Here is an 18,433-nt window from a genome sequence, read left to right on the forward strand (position 1 = left end):
CAGATATCCCACTGTATCAACAAAGAACTGCAGTTCTATCTTGTGAAAATAGATTACGTAGATCATGTGAACACAGACTCGGGCGGGGACACCGGTTGTGAAGAACTGTTCCAGGGAACACAACAGCCGGGACAGAGGACAGAAGCGTCTAACACACACGCCGTCTCCAACCACCATCTGACAATGTCTCACCACCCCACCATGGACTCTACACAGCTATAGTCACACCTGCTCTCGCCTCACATCACAATGGAAACTTACGCAAAATACATGACTTAACTGAGCAGAGCTGATAACATTTCTGTACCTCTGTGAACCAAATCCTTGGCAAAACATGCTGTATGTAGAGTGAGGCTTAAGTCCTGGTATGGTAGGAATACTTCAACAAGTCTGCTAACGTTATTGTGCCAGCAACGTACACAGTACCTCTGGTGGGGATACGCAGGGATAATACGAGGGTCAACAACAACATCCTCTCACCTCTGGTGTCAGGTACTTCTCGTAACTCCCTCACTATGACAATGTGTCACCCTTTGACATGAAGCCGGATCATCAAACCCTTGTGCTCACGAGTCGTACTCTCGTACTCGAGGGTCGTCCTCAACAGGTTAAGGTCTACTTAAGGACCATACCTAAAACACAGTCTATCAGCTAATATTGAGACTAAAGCAGTAAAGTCTACGTGGAAAGGAGTAACTGAGAGTTCAAATATATCTCATAATTGATGTAAAAAACTGATGATAACAATGAGCCAGCCACGCGCCAGACCCCTGAGCTTCTCCTTTGATATTACTTGATCAATTAATGGAGCTTGGGCCGAGCAGGCCAGTGTGTGGTCAGTTTATAACCTGCTTTTCACTAATGCCAAGGTTTAATAAGGACATGAAATATGTATCTATCATGGCACGTACACAGAGTTATCATACAGCCGGAGAAAACTGCATATAGAAAACTCATTTATGAAACCCGTATATTGAAAAGGACAAAAACCTATACATTGAAAACTGGTTGAGACAACATTGAAAACGGATAAATCAAAACGAGTAAAAGAGTAGAATCGCGCAAGACTTAGAAAATTAAAAAAAATATGAGTGTTATGACAAAATGTCACGTGAGGTGAGGCCGATATATATATATACTGCTGACGGGGAGACGGTGGTGCCCTCAGCGACCTGACCAACGCTACGCGCAGGAGCGACTACTTCACCTGCTGTGCTGACTAGGTAAGACAGCGCCTCTCTCATCGCCTGAACAAATAATAATGATTATCTTCTAAATCTAATATTCAGGTAATATGAAAGTCGCTTTACGATGAATATTTGCAACTATGCGGTGGCTTGAAATTCGCTTTGCACGGCAATATGGCGAGAGACCCGAAAAAACTGTGACAGTAACATTTCGTTATAGATGTATCATTAACGAAACCATGAGTTCAACACAGTCATGTTTATATCTGGCAGCCAAGCCCTACTGGAGTCGGTCAAGATAGTGGCAGACCCTACAGATATACTGGTTATCAAGCAGCCTCAACACATAGCGGTTGGTTAGCTGCTACAGGTAACATGATGGTCAAGAAGGCGTGGAACTGGCCCCACCTGCTGCTGCTGCTCTGGCCAGCCTACACACAAGGTAAGCTACCCTCGGCCTCACTCAACACACACACACACACACACTCTGAGTGGCACCAGACACAACGCTGATGTCGGATTTAATTCCCCCTGGGGTATGATTGCAGGGGCTGTGTCACACAGTAAACGTCATAAATACAGTCTTAAATCTGTGACAGTTCTAGTGATACATAGTGGGGAATGTCTCCCTCAGGAGATGAGACTCTGGGAGGTTTCTTTCCCTGGATTGACTATGTCACAACATCGGGACACCAGTAGCAAGACTGACTACACTTAGTCTGTCTCTGACACTATATAGACCAAATTCTCACCTCACATATAAATTCTCAGTTGTTTTGGGACAGCCAAGAATAATTCTTGTTGCTCCGTCAGCATATTCCCAAGCCTTGCAAGCTGCAATAATAATAATAATAATAATAATAATAATAATAATAATAATAATAATAATAATAATAATAATAAAAATAATAATAATTATAATGGTTTGGGCACATGGAGAGAATGAGTGAGGAAAGATTGACCAAGAGGATATATGTGTCGGAGGTGGAGGGAACGAGAAGTGGGAGACCAAATTGGAGGTGGAAAGATGGAGTGAAAAAGATTTTGTGTGATCGGGGCCTGAACATGCAGGAGGGTGAAAGGAGGGCAAGGAATAGAGTGAATTGGATCGATGTGGTATACCGGGGTTAACGTGCTGTCAGTGGGTTGAATCAGGGCATGTGAAGCGTCTGGGGTAAACCATGGAAAGCTGTGTAGGTATGTATATTTGCGTGTGTGGACGTATGTATATACATGTGTTATGGGGGAGGGTTGGGCCATTTCTTTCGTCTGTTTCCTTGTGCTACCTCGCAAACGCGGGAGACAGCGACAAAGCAAGAAAAAAATAACAATAATGATAATGAAAATAATGATAATAATAATAATAATGATAAGTAATAACGATAACAATACCTTTATTCCTAAATGGACCAAACACACGCACACACAAACACCCTCTAAGCGAATTTCGCATAACTGGGGTCGCCAATCCCATGGATTGGAGGGCAAACAATAAAAATAAACAAAACATGTATAGTCATATATCTGCTACTTAACGTGGTTATGATGTATACCAGTCCAGTACATAAATGAGTATAAAGTAATAATAACTTATATTGCCTCGTATTACGTATTTTTCCATTAGTATTTATCTTACATTTTCGATCTTTTATAGAAGTACAACTAGTTCTCTATTTACAACAATCATTTAGCATAACCAATGCTAGAATTCTTAGAACTTGAAAAGTTGAAAATCAATATCATGTTTTGTATCATGAAGGTGTGGGCGTCCGTGGAGTGAGGGTAGTGAACCCTCCGGCAGTGTTAGAGATGCCACACCTGGTGTTGGCGACCACGTCAGTGTTGGAGGTGCGGCACCTGGTGGTGGTGGCCCCCGATACCTTTGGTGAGTAGGTGATAAGGCCAGGGCTACTCTTCATTGGCACTGCTAGGTCTGTCCTCCCTCGCTCAGCAGTGACTCCTAGGCTTGGTGGCACTGCTACGCCTGCAGTTGGCAGAACAGGACTAGGCTTCTCCTCTCTCACCAGACAGTGACCTCGTGATATGTTGGCACTGGTAAACTATAAGATTCGCAGGAAAAAGTCCACATATCAACTCTCCCAGTCTGATCTAAGAACATGATGCACTTTCCCTGTGCCACTGTGATAGTTCTCCTTCCCTCTTCTACATACATTACTTGGGTCTCTCTTGCCCTGAACTGTCTACTCCCTTACCACTACCATTACCTAGGTCAGGCAGTGCCCAGCATGAGCCAACAATGTTTGATCCTCACAATATAACTGCCTGAATATGTACCATGCCACACCCATAACTGTTGTTCTTCTGATCATATTCAAGTTAGGTTCATCCTAGGCGCGGCAGGGGGTGAGTAATGCCGTGAATTATCTTCGTACAGGATAAACTTTCTTCAAGTTTACCATCGTGTGACGTCCTCAATCACAACTCCCAGAGGGAGCCGTATATACACGTGACACAGGTTGCAAAGGTTCTCCATAACACTGACATTATATACACACCACCGGTATACCATTAACACAGGTTCATGGTTCTGGAAGCACATGCGCAGGAGTTGATGTAATGTCCTGACAGCCTCAGCTGTGTGTGAGTGTCATGATAAGCTGAGCTAAGTGTGAATGCCTGGACGGACTGAGCCGTGAGAGTGAGTGCCTTTACAGACTTAAGAGTCAGTGTTGATGCCTTGGCAAACACTGTCGTGGGTATCATCAGCATCTTAACCATAGCGGTAATCTCCTGACGCAGGCGTGGAGGAGGTGTTGACGGGCATGTGGGCGGAGGGAGTGACCACGGAGGCACACCTGGTCCCCCACGACCTGAGCCCGGGGGTGTCAGGTCGGCCCTGGAGTACCAGTAATAGCGGGTCCTTCTGGGGCCAAGTAAACTGGAGCTTCTTGTACGGACGAGGATCACGGCTACAGCGGCGACACATGGCTCTTCTGGTGACAGGACCTGCACCTTGGGTCCTCGACGCTGCTATTCAGGTCAACAACCCCACCCCCACTTCATGTCTTGATGAGTCATATCATAAACCAGGTGATACAAAGATTCATAACTTCACTAGAATTTTTCTGGGATTTTATACACAGTCCTTCACTATATTGTGTCCTTCATGTATTTCAGATGATGTCGAGAGGCGTGCTTGGCAGGGTAGGTTTATACGGTTTTGTACTTCACACATATACATACATACAAGTGTGTGTGTGTGTGTGTGTGTGTGTGTGTGTGTGTACAATAAACTCGATTATCCGCCAAGACTGCGACCCTAAAGGAATTTTGAGACCAACAAAATCCCCTTCCTAAAAGGCATGTTTTCCATATACGGTAAACAATTCATTGAACACATCCATACATATATACATTTGCCACGGATTTCATGGAGAATTACGGCTGGACGTTTTACAGGTTTCCAATGATTTTGTGTAATCCCGGGCCTGTGTGCGGGTGTGGGGGAGCGAGGATGATAATCGAGGGTCTACGATATAACGAGATGTACGTACGTAGGTACACATTCCTCACTCTCACAGGAAAGCTTCTGACGAAGTAACATTCTCTCTCTCTCTCTCTCTCTCTCTCTCTCTCTCTCTCTCTCTCTCTCTCTCTCTCTCTCTCTCAACCCGGTAGAGTTTTATTATTGCAGACTATAAGGGACTATTTTTGATAACACAACGGTACTATGATCACGTTGTGATTTCAACCCAACCTAACTAATATTTGAAGCACAGGAAAACTAAGGCTCTGGGGAAAGTATATATATAAATATATTTGTCATGAGAAGCGAGTGGTTATATATCATGAGGATCATAGATCTCACCTCTCTATGTTAACATTTACTTGTTACATACAGGAGTTAATCGATGTGAAGAACATCTCTCTATAACTAAACACATCACGTCGACCCTCGTTCGTAGCAGCACAACTGGTGCTTTAAAGTTAGGGACCACACGACCTATGCAGGAGGAGCACAGTAGACTAACGACTGCTGACAACAGTCTAAACCTTACCCCATCTGAGGCTGAGGGAAATACTTTCAGTGGGATACCCTGCTTATGGCACCGCTGGGGGACATCGTCCAGGCCAGGGACTTGTGTCCCCATATACCGCTTGGTGTACGAGTGGCGCTCATGCAGCTGCACGAACAGCAGCCTAGCCAGGTTAGTAGCGCCACAGATCATACATTACTATATAACCTTCTGGAAGCTTGAGATATATTGTTATATAATATATAACCTTCTGGACGCTTGAGATATATTGTTATGTAATATATAACCTTCTGGACGCTTGAGATATACTGATAATATAGACGCGATGACCAGACGTCTGGGGATGTGATTATTACCGACACACTCCCTTGCTGGTCAGAAGGAAGACGGTTGGTGTCGAGGAGTGGTGAGACAGGCGCAGATGGAGGACGGTGGACGGTACGTGTTGAGGAGTGTAGGGTGCTGGCGAGAGGGACAGGAACTGGTGCTACGAGAGCCCTTCCTGCCAGCCGTTACCTCCCTCATGGGCGCCACACTCAAGACAGTCATCGTCCAGGTCGGTTGTACTACCTCCCCTCCTGCTGACACTGGTCATGTTCCCTGTACTGTATCAACACATTCATATATACACAAACATACACAATCATTTCTACATACTGAAACATACGTACTTCACTATGAGGACAGCATATTGTTCCCAGATGTCTGCTAACGCTGCAGTATCACAGGCAATATCCTGCAACACTACCTCAAACTCACGCTGTTCGTCTATTGTTACCTTCTCTATGAATACAGTCAACATTCCACGTGAAAGAGTCGTCCCTGTCCTTCATTTCTAACCAGTCTCCTTGTCTTAGAAATTTGTTGGTAGATTTTTGCGTATGATGGTCTGGACTTTGACCTGAACCTTAAAGGTCAGATCTAAGGCCAACCATCATACCCGAGGGTCGTTCCGTCGTACTGACGATGGTCAGGCTGCGTCCGCAGGGCTTCAACGAGGTGATCCCTGAGTACGTGGGCGAGACAGTGGTGTTGAAGGGCGAGCTGGGCCAGTTCCTCAACAAGGTCAGGAACAACGTGAACTTCACGCTGGACCTCAGCTACGTCAGTGGGTTTGGCGTTAAGAAGAACGGATCTTTTAATGGCGCTGTCGGGGTCCTGCAACGTAGGGTAAGTCTCATCTTATCTTCTGTTATACTACCCCGTCTCCATCTACAGTGTTGGGTAGGAGTGGAGCCTTCTACCCCACTCTTCTGTCTCCATCCTTATCTGACAGGATACCACTGTTACGGTCCCACGGCAGAACCTATAGCAGTTTTTGAAATCTAATTTCAAGGTCTTAAACAGGACGAGTAGACGTTTATGGCGCTACATATATAATAAGAGGCTGCACGCCATCAGAAACTATTGAAATATCCAAGTTTTTTCAATATATCATCGTTGTGTGATTCACGTGAGATAAACACTGGACGTTGACGTGTCAGCGTCGCCTGCACTATACTGAGGCGTTTGTTGGGAACTTCAGGAGGTAGACTTCGCCTCAGCGTCGCTGTCGGTGCTACAGGAGAGGGCGGAGGTGCTGGACTTCACGCGATGGTTCGGTATGCACAACACCAGGTTCCTCACCAAGATGCCCAGGCTCAGGGAAGACCACTTCCTCCTCTTCCAGATCTACCACTGGAAGGTTGGTACACACTCTCTCTACATCCTGTCTCTCACCCCCATGATTTCTAGTCCAACATCCTGAGCATACAGGTTCGATCCTTAACGACGAAGGTACGATCATTGATCACGTAGGTTTGACCCTTGAGATTTACTACGGCTTGGCCTTTGACCTGACCATTAAGGGTCAGGTCAAAATCCAAGCTATCATACCCAGTGGTCGCACCATCGTGGTGAAGGGTCGTACCGTCGTGGTGAAGGGTCGTACCATCGTGGTGAAGGGTCGTACCGTCGTGGTGAAGGGTCGTGCCGTCGTGGTGAAGGGTCGTGCCGTCGTGGTGAAGGGCTCAGTAATCGTCCAAAGTCTAGCTTAGAAGAACATTGAGTCACTCTCGTACCCTCCCTGACTCAGGCTTGGTGCGTCATCGTTGGCTTCCTGGCGTTGGCGTCGATGGCTCTGGGGTGGACGTGGAGACCCACAGGGGTGAGCGACGTGTGGACCAACACCAAGACACGTCACACAGCCATCACCACCACGCTGAAGACGGCCGTCTACATGAGTAAGTAGTGCACCTGACACTCCAATACATCCCTTTGTATTACTCATCTTCATCAGGTCAACGCGTGCGTAAATCACGCATCTTGAAGTCATTACATTAAGCAGTTAGCACAGCAAGTGTGTTAACTGTCTCAACAGTTATTATAGGAAGTACTACCAGTATAGGAAGTATGTCGTCAGCACAGCAAGTGTGTTAACACAAGTGGTGCGGCAGGTTCAGTGGACGTGCCCGGAAATACGTCAGGTCGTGTGGTGCTGGTGTGGACGTGGGTGGTGATGATCGTGGTGGTGGCGGTGTACAGAGGCAACCTGACCTCCTTCCTCTCCATCCCGAGGGTGACCACACCGCCACACACCATAAGGCAGCTCATCGACATGGGCTACACACTCTCCATCAGCCGGGGTTACTCCCAGTACGCCAAGATGAAGGTAACCATGCGTCTGGCACTCTCCAACATAATCACATACACTCGTAATTTTCACATCATAACCAGTTCTCTGTTCCTCCCCAAGCAAAAATAATACACAGGATCAAATTACAGAAACACAAGGTCTAGATTGGTCGAGAACAGTGTGTAGTAGATAGAGGTAAAAAGCTAGGGTCGTCATTGTAACATGAACCCTTATATACCAGACACACACACCTCACCAGCCTAACAACTTGAAGGCAAGTACTGCTATAAACCTCCTACAAAAACAGAACATAGAACTTTTTTTTTTTTTTTTACATCAGCTGAGACGGCAAGGGCAACTGAATAACCTGATCAAGGCCATTCATTAACGATATATATATATATATATATATATATATATATATATATATATATATATATATATATATATATATATACATAGTGTATATTGGCAGACGTCACCTATACCAGACCACCAGGAGGTGTTCAGGAAGGCACAGTTCAGGCAGGACCGTGGGATCCTACCCGAGGATGACGTCATCCAGGAGGCGAAGACCAAGCCCATCGCCCTACTGGGTCAGTACACACACTATCCCTCACTATCCCAGCTCCACTCTCACATCCTACTATCCCAGCTCCACTCTCACATCCTACTATCCCAGCTCCACTCTCACATCCTACTATCCCAGCTCCACTCTCACATCCTACTATCCCAGCTCCACTGTTGTTATCCACATGTTGTTATCATATTGTATCGTCACTGTTCATATAACCTGTATGTTGTTATCATATAGTATCGTCACTGTTCCCATAACCTGTATGTTGTTATCATATTGTATCGTCACTGTTCATATAACCTGTATGTTGTTATCATATAGTATCGTCACTGTTCATATAACCTGTATGTTGTTATCATATAGTATCGTCACTGTTCATATAACCTGTATGTTGTTATCATATAGTATCGTCACTGTTCATATAACCTGTATGTTGTTATCATATAGTATGGTCACTGTTCCCATAATCACTGAGTAACATCAATGATGGTCTACTTACAGTGACGGTGATGGCAGTGACCATCCTTAAGGACAAGTATTCCGACAACAGTGAGTTAACCCTTCACTGTTTACCTCCCGCCTTCTGTCACCGCTCCCATGTGTAATGCACTAGTCAACAACCCCTCCATTCCCTGGCGTTCAGGCTGACCTTCATTTTGTAGTTATATTTTATAGTTTTACTCTCCACTTTGTAAACATTATTAACCCTTTCACATCCCACCTTACAACCATCCACACTCTATGTATGACTATAATCACCCACTCACTCAGTAACGTTACAACGACCCCTCCCTTACGTTGCCAAGTCATTCGTAATCACCTTACTACTGTGTTGCGTTTTATCCGTCATCACCTCTGCAGTTATGGCCATTGATCATATTCTTCATCTTATAACACGTAGCTTCAACCTTGCCTCTAGTTTATGGCAACACTCATCAGCTTGGCTTATACCTACAATTTTAGCTTGGCTTATACCTATAACTTTAGCTTGGCTGTTGCCTGCATCTCAGCTTCCACTTTAGGTAGCTTGGCTTTAGTTCTCACTTCAGCCTGACAGGTTTACTGTGGGAGATGAGGTTAACTCTCCCAACCCCATGGTAGCGGACGCATGGGAAATGTCACAATATTCTTCATCGCAATCACTTCCCATCCCATCCCCAGTGGGGTCAAAGGTTAGTTGTAAAGTGTGTGTGTGTGTGTGTGTGTGTGTAAGATTGGATGAGTATGCAGGTAGGCAAGTCCACAGCAAGTAACTTTACTTATGAATATGAGTAAAATGATAACCTGATACGTAAATTTCCATGTATCGCATTATCCTGAATAATCTCAGTCACCAGGCGCTATATCTTCCACATAAACATATCCTGTACCATTCACAACACGCGAGACATTCCCCGGTAGACCAAAGTATGTCTTGTGCCATCCGTAATGATCACCAACAAATTATCTAACAACCTTTTGATTTGACATAAATATTTCATTAGGTTTCAAAAGAGTCTCGTGCCCTACACAGATACTCTACTATCTATTGGTTCATTCCACAGTCATCTATTGTTTTATTTTGCCATTAACCCTTTGGGCACGACGGTACAAACCTTGGCTCATACCCAAGTCCTACTGGCTCGTATCCTGACCAGAATCTTAAGGGCCACCTTAGGTTGGTACTCCTGTATTCAAGAATTATATCGTCATGCTCAAAGGGTTAAGACTGAATTCTAGAACCTATCCAACTAAGACCACTACGAACAAATCAGTGGATCAAACGAAAGTTACGTAAAAGTTCAAGAGATGTTCAATATACGAAAGCAAGTGTAGGTAGTACCTTCGTAAACTGAAAAGAAAAATCCATATTTGTTATACCCCTTCATAGTGAGCACAAGAGACCAGTCAAGATGTGTTCCTCGGCAACTGAACCTTCAGTTCTCTCTCTTCCCAGTTGGACCAGTGAAAGTGTGCTCCCTGAGGTCAAGCTCCGAGGCTCTCTTCCTTGAGATCGGGGCTCTGGGCTTCCCACGAAATTCTCCCATTAAGGAACTCTTCGACCGTCAGTGAGTTTCATCGTCATCTTGTACAGGCTGTTCCATGTGTGATGTTCCTTCTGTTGATCTTTTGCACAATGTCCTTTTCTTAAGGTTGCGGCACAACGGTAAAAGTTGAGGGCACCACAGCACGACCTTTGAGCACCGGGATTCGGCCCACAGGTGCGACAGTAAGTTTTCAGAAGTTCTCTTTATCACATCCCAAAAGTTCCTCTTCTGACCAATTGTAAATTGCCTCTCGGCATGCTTGCTCTCTGCTCCTTTCTTTCCTCCGACTCTCTATCATGTGCATGTCATCTGCCTCTACACTTGAAAGTTTGTACGTGATGTGATGACCGTGAACGGCTGTATTGAAGCTTACACTCTCGTGGAGCTCAACTCACACAACATCGGACATGATTCTAGTCCATACGACTTTCAATCTCATTTCTTTGGAAATTCTTGATCCGTCTCCCTATCTACTTTTCATGTTCTGCTCAGCTACGTTGTCTGATAAAAGTCTCTAGTTTTCATTTCCAACTTCCTTAACAAATCCGGGAAAACATCCTCCATTCTCCTTCCTTTAATAACGTTCATAAACGTCTCTTTAATGGACCAGGCGAAGAGGTTTGGTCTGTTTACTTGAGTCACGTCTGTGTTGGTCCTCACGTCTTACGTAACTCTTATTCATCTTGTTCCACCGTCTTCATTTTTAATCATCCTTTCAGATACCTCCATCACGTATCATTCCCAGCCAGGTGGTCGATGTTTTCTCAGTAGAAGTTTTGATCCTTTTTCTCAAATGATTATACACGTCAATTTGTAAATATCTAATGCTATATACATCGAGGCTTGGTCTCATTAATGAAATAGAGAGAGAGAGAGAGAGAGAGAGAGAGAGAGAGAGAGAGAGAGAGAGAGAGAGAGAGAGAGAGAGAGAGATTAATGCTTCCGTTGCTCGTCACCGCCAGGATCAGCAGGATAGACAGCACAGCTCTGAAGTTGATGCCCAAAGAATCATGCGTGGCACCCAGGCTGGAGGGGGACACGTCCGAGGCGCTGGGCATGGTGAAGCTGGGCGGTGTCCTGGTGATCTGGGCGTCCGGCCTATTCCTCGCCTCCTTACTCTTCCTTGGTGAGACAATCCTGACATGAGCAGCGACTCAGTGAGCTACAACTGTCTACCTGTGTCAAACAACTGTCTACCTGTGTCAAACAACTGTCTAACTGTGTCAAACAATTGTCTACCCGTGTCAAACAACTGTCTACCTTTATCACACAACCTTCATGTGAAGACGGTGTGACTACATGAGGCTGAGGCAGTAAATGGTTGGGAGAACTGTACAAATATACAAATCCTCATTTTCTTCCAATATGTTTATCGTCCATTGTTCAGATCAATGGGCCGCCTCACCCTGCCCCGCCCACACTGAGCACGTCCGCCGCCGACCTCCTGCTTGATCAAGACGTATTTGTACGACCAGTGAGGCAGCTGTACACTCACGGGCCCCACCTCTAATCCTGGCATTCTTGTCAAATTGCTTATAACTCTCCAGCGGTCGTCGTATGTACTCCCTCATGCCTTACCTTGTGCTACGAGTCCACGACTCTTGCTGACAAAAAAATGCTTCCTCACGTTCCTCCATACACTCCGTCTTGGCTAACTTCCAGCTACTCCTTGTGTGTGTGTGTGTGTGTGTCTGTACTGTGTACCGGTTTTATGTTTTACAAGTTTAGCCACAATGTCTCCCACACATAACCTGTTTAACTACTTCGTCTTCTGACCTTGGGGAAGGAGCACAAAATGATGTGAATCGTGCTATGATAGAAATGAAGGAAAAAAACGATTTAGTTTTTGACACTGACTAATATTTTTGACCTTGACTAATATTTCTGACACAGACTAATACTTTTGACACTGACTTATATTTTTGACAGTGACTAAATATATTGGTCGATGGTTATACTGTAGTATCCCGTTACCTTTTCTTTTATGTATCTTCTCTTGTAATCGGCCGTGGTTACGCTACAGGCGTATGGTAATGAGAGTGTGTTGATACAAGAACAGTATTACAGACTAACGTACTGAAGAACAAAGTAAACGGTACGATGGAAAGAGGAAAACAAAAGGAACAGTGCGATGGGAGAAGCAAGACAAAAGCATGAACACGATACATATTCATATGATGAAAAAAATTGCGTGATTTTGTCCCTAAAAACAATAAACGTCATGTAATACAAACTGGTTCAGTAGCACAGTAATGGAGGAAAACAAATGCTATAACCTTGAAAGGTGTAGTGTTTGTATTGGCTGTCTTGATTGACCTGGGAAGGCCATCCTCCCTCCTGCCAAGTCTCACTCAGGAACCCTCAACACAGGTCAGCCTCAGGTGCATCTGACGACAATATGCACGATACTTTCTCACTGATTACCCCAAACATCCGAGATAAAAGGTGAAGGAAGGGGAAGCTTCCTCAGGACTCAAGGCATACATGAGATACTTCAGATCTTCCTCAGGATCCCGGGAGAAGCACTTGGCATCACCCGTAGGGCCCTAAGACTAAAAGGTAAGCGAGGAAGATTTACCTTACGACCCGAGAGAAAAAGTGAGGTAAGGTAGATCTTCCTCAGGACTACTGGCGATGGAAGACACCAAACGTTAAGGTAAGAAAGAATGTCTGGATCCCTGTGACAGAGGCGCCTGTCTAATGTCCCAGGAACGAGCGAAATATAGCCAAGTTGGTCGTTCTGTTCGATACTCGATGCCAGCCAACACCTGTTGTAGATTTTCTACTTTATATGATGACCTTCTCACGCGCGGACCCGCCACCAGGAATATTTGCTCTCCGACGTGTCCATAAATGTCCAGTAAGCGAAAGATATAAGGATGATTTGTCACCTGTCTGGCTTTCCTGGTCCCCAGCTTTCTATCGTGTGTTGTTGCACACCTTGTCTTCTAACTCCACACACGATAGGTAAATAAACTGCATAATCTAATTATTGTTAAGAACCTATCAGTGAGATAAAGAAAACACAAACTGACATTTTCAAGTTTATTGACAGAAATGATGTAGAGTTAAGGAATCACTCTCATTGGAGGAAACAATTTAAGTGTCAGTAGAGGATCTAAACCTGGTAACAGTACGAAAAGGGTTCGTAGTGTTGGTCGCATGGAGTTCAGTTGAGGGTCTTCGTCAGGTGCCGAGAGGACCAGGTCTTCCTTCCTCTCAGGACTCGTCACCGCTACTCGCAGCTGGAAGCCCTAAGACTCAAAGGACCTCGGGTCCTGCTATCCTGGATGGTCTTCGCAGGAGCTCTACTTAGTGCCGGGAGCAGGCGCCGCGTTGATATGATGAGAGGCGTAAGCCAGGCCTTCGGGGAGTGGAGCGATGTGTGTAGCCCCAGGTGTCTTGGCTACGTAGCCCGGATGGACTACGGGTACGGCGTAGGGTACCACGCCGGCGCTGAAGGGGACATGGTATGGAAGGACACCGTAGCTGTACGGTAAGGGCACAACAGCGGCCGAGGCCAGGCTCAGGAAGCAGAGGGCAAGAACGAACTGTGTGCCAGAAGGACAACCCGTTAGTACCATCTCCGGGTGCAAACACACACACACACACACATATGTAAGTGTTACAAGACTGACTGATGGGGAAGTTATACATGAGAGATGGTCACCAGGGGTAATATGGTTTGATAAAATGTTACCTTATCTTACGGGGTAAATAACCAAAATGAAAGAGATGCGTGTGGCAGCAGACCACAGCTGAAGATGGCTGGTGTGTGGTGAGGCCAGGGTGCTAGCAACGTGTGAGGACCACAGTCCCAACTTACCTTCATGTTGGACTGTGACGAGCAGTGACTACCTGCACATGATCTTGGCCCAGTATATATACCCGGCCTTCTGCACCACGCCTTCCATCCTCCCACCCATGGATCAGCCCTAGGGCTTTCAACCCCCCCCCCCCCAACCCAACATCCCCCTCCTCCTCCTCCTCCTCCTGGGGAAGTTCAAGTCGACAGTTCCCCACAAGTGGGTACAGCCCTCGCTATACCTAGATATCATGTCAGATATCTTCGTACCCATCCCTGTCTTAGGTTAGAATCTAAAAATAATCTAATCAATTCATCATAAGGTTTAACTTTTATCATTATTATTATTATTATTATTTTTGAGGGGGGGGGGGGGGAGTTAAAAAGGTATTAATTACGAACGATGAAATCCCTGTCCGGGACCGGATTTTGGGCCCGTGGGTCATGAAGCTAACGAGTGCACTACAGAGGTTCATATTTGAATGAATCTTAGGTCTAGCTAAAAAAGAGACAACAAAGGTACTTCCATGTAAGATTCAAAGCAACTCAAAGAACACTCTTAACCAGGGTGCACTCGCAGATTCTGGCCCGCCACACCGGATGGGGAGACACCAGGCTCCTCCATTATTTTCCCCACCGCATCACCCTCAATGGGAGGCTGGTCATGGTTGGGTTGGGGAGGCTTGTCCTGGCTTGTGTCCAGCCTCCCCAACAGAAGTCAGACCAGCATCCTCAACACGACCCAAGGAGGGTCCCCTCCAACACAAACCAGGGTCAGCAACATAATTGAGCCACATACCATAACACAAAGAGAGTTAGATCTCCCAATACTATGATGATGCTGGTTCATCATTACACGTTGGGAATCGTGGGAGATCATGCACCACAAAAGACACGTGTGTAACGTGATCAGTCTGAACAGAGGAGGAGTAGTAGGGAGGAGGAAGGTGGACGTGACCCCCCGTGATAAACGATGGCACTATGAGGCCTACCCAGCAAAGGGGCTGTCACAGGTCAAAGGTCAAAAGTAAGGTGAACAGGAGCACAGGCACAGTTCGTATATATGTATCACACCATTCTCATATTTTTCTCTAACCAATCACGACCATTTTCTGTCTTAAATATTTTTCGAGAAGTATTAAATTAAAGAAAATATTCACTAGCAGTCTTAGAGAACTATAATCTTACTACCAAACTAAGAACTTTAAAATATAAATAACTGTTCAGAAATATATCTCAATATAAGGAAAACAAAAGTTCACGTGTCAAGTATAAGGAAAATACAGATCACGAGAAAATGTCTTTGGATCACTATTTCAGGTCCGAAGTTGAAAATTCAGATCACAGAAAATTCTACAGCACATTCTAATATTCTTATAAAGCCTGAGTGTAATATCAGAGAGATTCCAGCACTGGACGGTCGATTGTTGAGCGAACTGTTGACAAATGATCATGAGTGATCATCCTGGCTGTACATGGTATAACCTGGGAGACAAACACACAACACGATAACATTATGGAAGGAGAGCAGGCTAGCGTGCTGGACCACACCTCCCTGCTTGCCCAACCAAGCCTAGTACCGGATCTTCTCCACGCCACCCTGGCCTTGACAACCCACGGACACACACCACAACACGCCGTTCTTCCTCAATAACACGTTTCTCACAAGAGCCGAGGCAAGGCGTGGGACAGCCTCCGGTAGGAGGAGCTGCGCACTACGAGCTCATCTGCAGATGGCATTATGAAAGGAGGCTGCAGGAGTAGAACCGGTGTTGTATATCCTTCTCCTGTGGCGTCCCTGGCACGCTGCCTCCAGTGGACAACACCGTACCAACACCCAGGACACGGTATTCCTGAATATCTGCTTCACAATAGCAGCTTTTCCAGCAAGACACGACGGGTCTCCTTCCTCTTACGGCTGTTGCTCTCATCACGGTGCATGGTCCACCACGGCTGCCTCAGGCACCTTCTACTGGCCACTTGTCCTCTTACCAAGACCTTCGATCACACTTCATCTTGCAAGTGGTCTTCCTCAGCACATCACGTTCTCCGTATCTGATGTGTCTCAGCTTTACTTCATGTGCCCAGGCCTCCTCGACGGCCGCGACTCTTGCTAGAAACCCGCAGCCAACACCTCTGTAACTCATCCACGTTCCTCTGAAGATACGGTATGCATTCCTACAGGGGAGTGACCCGATCCAGCCTGACATACAAATCAAGCCAGACATCTTGACGTCATCCTCTTGGGTTGTAGATCAAGCTGGGATTATACTGTGTAATGATACACACCTGACGCTCGTTGAACATCCCGCCCACTTCCTCACCTCAGCTCTTCTCTTACTTTTCTATATCTTTATCTCGTAATACAATGCACATACATACAGACAGACACACGAAGAACAAAGGAACCTTAAAAATAATATTTCTACAGCATGAGTAGCGAATTAATGAAATACTGATGATGAAACTATGGCTGTTGAGTACAAAAGTTTCAAAAGTTGTGCCACTGTCCATAAAATTCAGAACTACAATCATTTACTCTAGCTATAAGTAATCTTGCACATGAAACCAACACGAAGAAACGAGGTGGATCAGCTTTCCTCAAGCCCCTGTGTTGGTTGCAGTCCCCCATCATCAGCATATATCAGCAGTAGTTTCCTCTCTCCCTTTCCTCCAGTCCGCGTGTCACAGTCCAGCAAGTGACGGAGTCCAGGACGCCCGTCTCAAGCATACACCTTGATATTTTTTGCTTAGGTTTAACTGTTTTCTTCCCTCAACCTGTAAGCTAACGTTAGCAGCCCGGACGACCTTTGGAAACCAGTGCCCTAGCGAGCTGGGCTAAGTCCAGGGTGTTGCTGGCCTGTCTCCACCCACCCGTGAGGTGGGACACACACCCATGGGTGCCTGGTACAACTGCACACAGAGAATTCCATAGATACGTAGGGACGCGGGATATCTGTGGCTTTTGCCATTGTTGGCTCCACCAAAGATTTCGGTCGAGTAAACCACATCATAATTACCAATTAAGTTATCAACTTCTTGTTCTGCGATGTTCCATTTCATGGCCTACAAACTTTCTGAGAGAGTGTCGCCAGGCTGTATGCTTCCCTATGGTCAATGCCACACTTAAGAACCTGACCTGTGGCTTTCCAGAGGGCACGGAGACGGGACCCTTGTATTTCCTAATCCGTTAAAATGATGCCCTGAGTTACGTATTCAGTGGAAGTACATAATGACACCCGCTCTCCTGACTACACAATCCTCCAGAACACCCTTAACAGCTACCAATGCTAGACCAGTGTCAACCACGTCACCATCAACCAAAGTTTTACCGTTGTCATGCACATCAGCCGCACTTTCCCTCCCTGTTCCACCCCATGCTGTTTCACTAGGCCCACGCTGCTCCCTCCAGGCGGTCCACTCCACCAAACTTGTCAGTATCATTCTGGACGACAGACTAAGCTGGCTGGAGCATATCAGTACCATCACCAGAAATCATCAGTTATTGTCTCTACATTCTTCCAACATAATATATTTGGACTCCCTGTACCTAAACTAAAGAACATTATACAACTTTCATTTCTTCCAACTCACCTATGCCTTCCTCACCAGGCATTCCACCCTATCCATAACTGACATGCATCTGTCGATCTACAGCTTTGTTCAAGAGTATGTATACATTTAGCTGTTTAATCAAGATGAACGGACTGGGTTATAAAATTTAGGCTTTGAAGCCAAGCACTGGAGCATCTAAGGCTATTCAGCGCTCTTAATACAGATTAAAATATTCTCACTTAGAAATCAATTCCAGCCACGCCAAGGGGTTCCTCCCTGGCTCAAACAAATGACCAGTTCCAGTTTTGATAGACCAAGAAGGGAAAGAAAAATCCCCGCTGCCATAGCTCAAGCCATCACTGCTCCACACAAACCCCACTACCGCCTTAAGGTCCATGGGGATCGGGGTTTATCAAGATGAAAGGGAAAATGTGGCCGTTAAAAGCTTAAGTCATGAAAACTTAAGAGATTCTTGAATAGCAGAAGTTGTGAAAGTCTCCGAAATTCCAATATATGTTTGGCCTGTGACTGTTCCTTCCAGAAATACCCGTGGCTGTATATACATCCACTGTTTTACCGCAGAGGAGGCGAGCGAGGCTGGACGGTGGTGAGGCAACAAGGAGGACCAAGGCTACACCACCAGGACAGCCGAGGGCCGGCCCTTGGTCCG

General features: G+C 45.7%; 1 protein-coding gene across 1 annotated transcript; it reads left to right on the top strand.

Annotated features, from left to right (window-relative positions):
* Positions 1-1,464: 1,464 nt before the first annotated feature.
* LOC139759349 (glutamate receptor ionotropic, delta-1-like) lies at positions 1,465-12,336 on the top strand. Its single transcript, XM_071681473.1, has 14 exons — positions 1,465-1,629; positions 2,947-3,072; positions 3,948-4,186; positions 4,326-4,352; positions 5,237-5,356; positions 5,565-5,741; positions 6,173-6,355; positions 6,711-6,869; positions 7,260-7,407; positions 7,621-7,835; positions 8,275-8,395; positions 8,878-8,925; positions 10,313-10,424; positions 11,366-12,336. Exons 1-14 carry the CDS (start codon positions 1,563-1,565, stop codon positions 11,547-11,549), a joined length of 1,926 nt encoding a protein of 641 aa, XP_071537574.1. The 5' UTR covers positions 1,465-1,562; the 3' UTR covers positions 11,550-12,336.
* Positions 12,337-18,433: the final 6,097 nt, after the last annotated feature.

Source organism: Panulirus ornatus, chromosome 32 (assembly GCF_036320965.1).
Source record: "Panulirus ornatus isolate Po-2019 chromosome 32, ASM3632096v1, whole genome shotgun sequence".
NCBI lineage: Eukaryota > Metazoa > Arthropoda > Malacostraca > Decapoda > Palinuridae > Panulirus > Panulirus ornatus.

Coding starts and splice junctions, on each gene's coding strand:
- LOC139759349 (XM_071681473.1), top strand. CDS start 1,563: ATGATGGTCAAGAAGGCGTGGAACTGGCCCCACCTGCTGCTGCTGCTC. Junction 3,073..3,947: donor GGTGGCCCCCGATACCTTTG/GTGAGTAGGTGA, acceptor CTCCTGACGCAG/GCGTGGAGGAGGTGTTGACG. Junction 4,187..4,325: donor TCCTCGACGCTGCTATTCAG/GTCAACAACCCC, acceptor CATGTATTTCAG/ATGATGTCGAGAGGCGTGCT.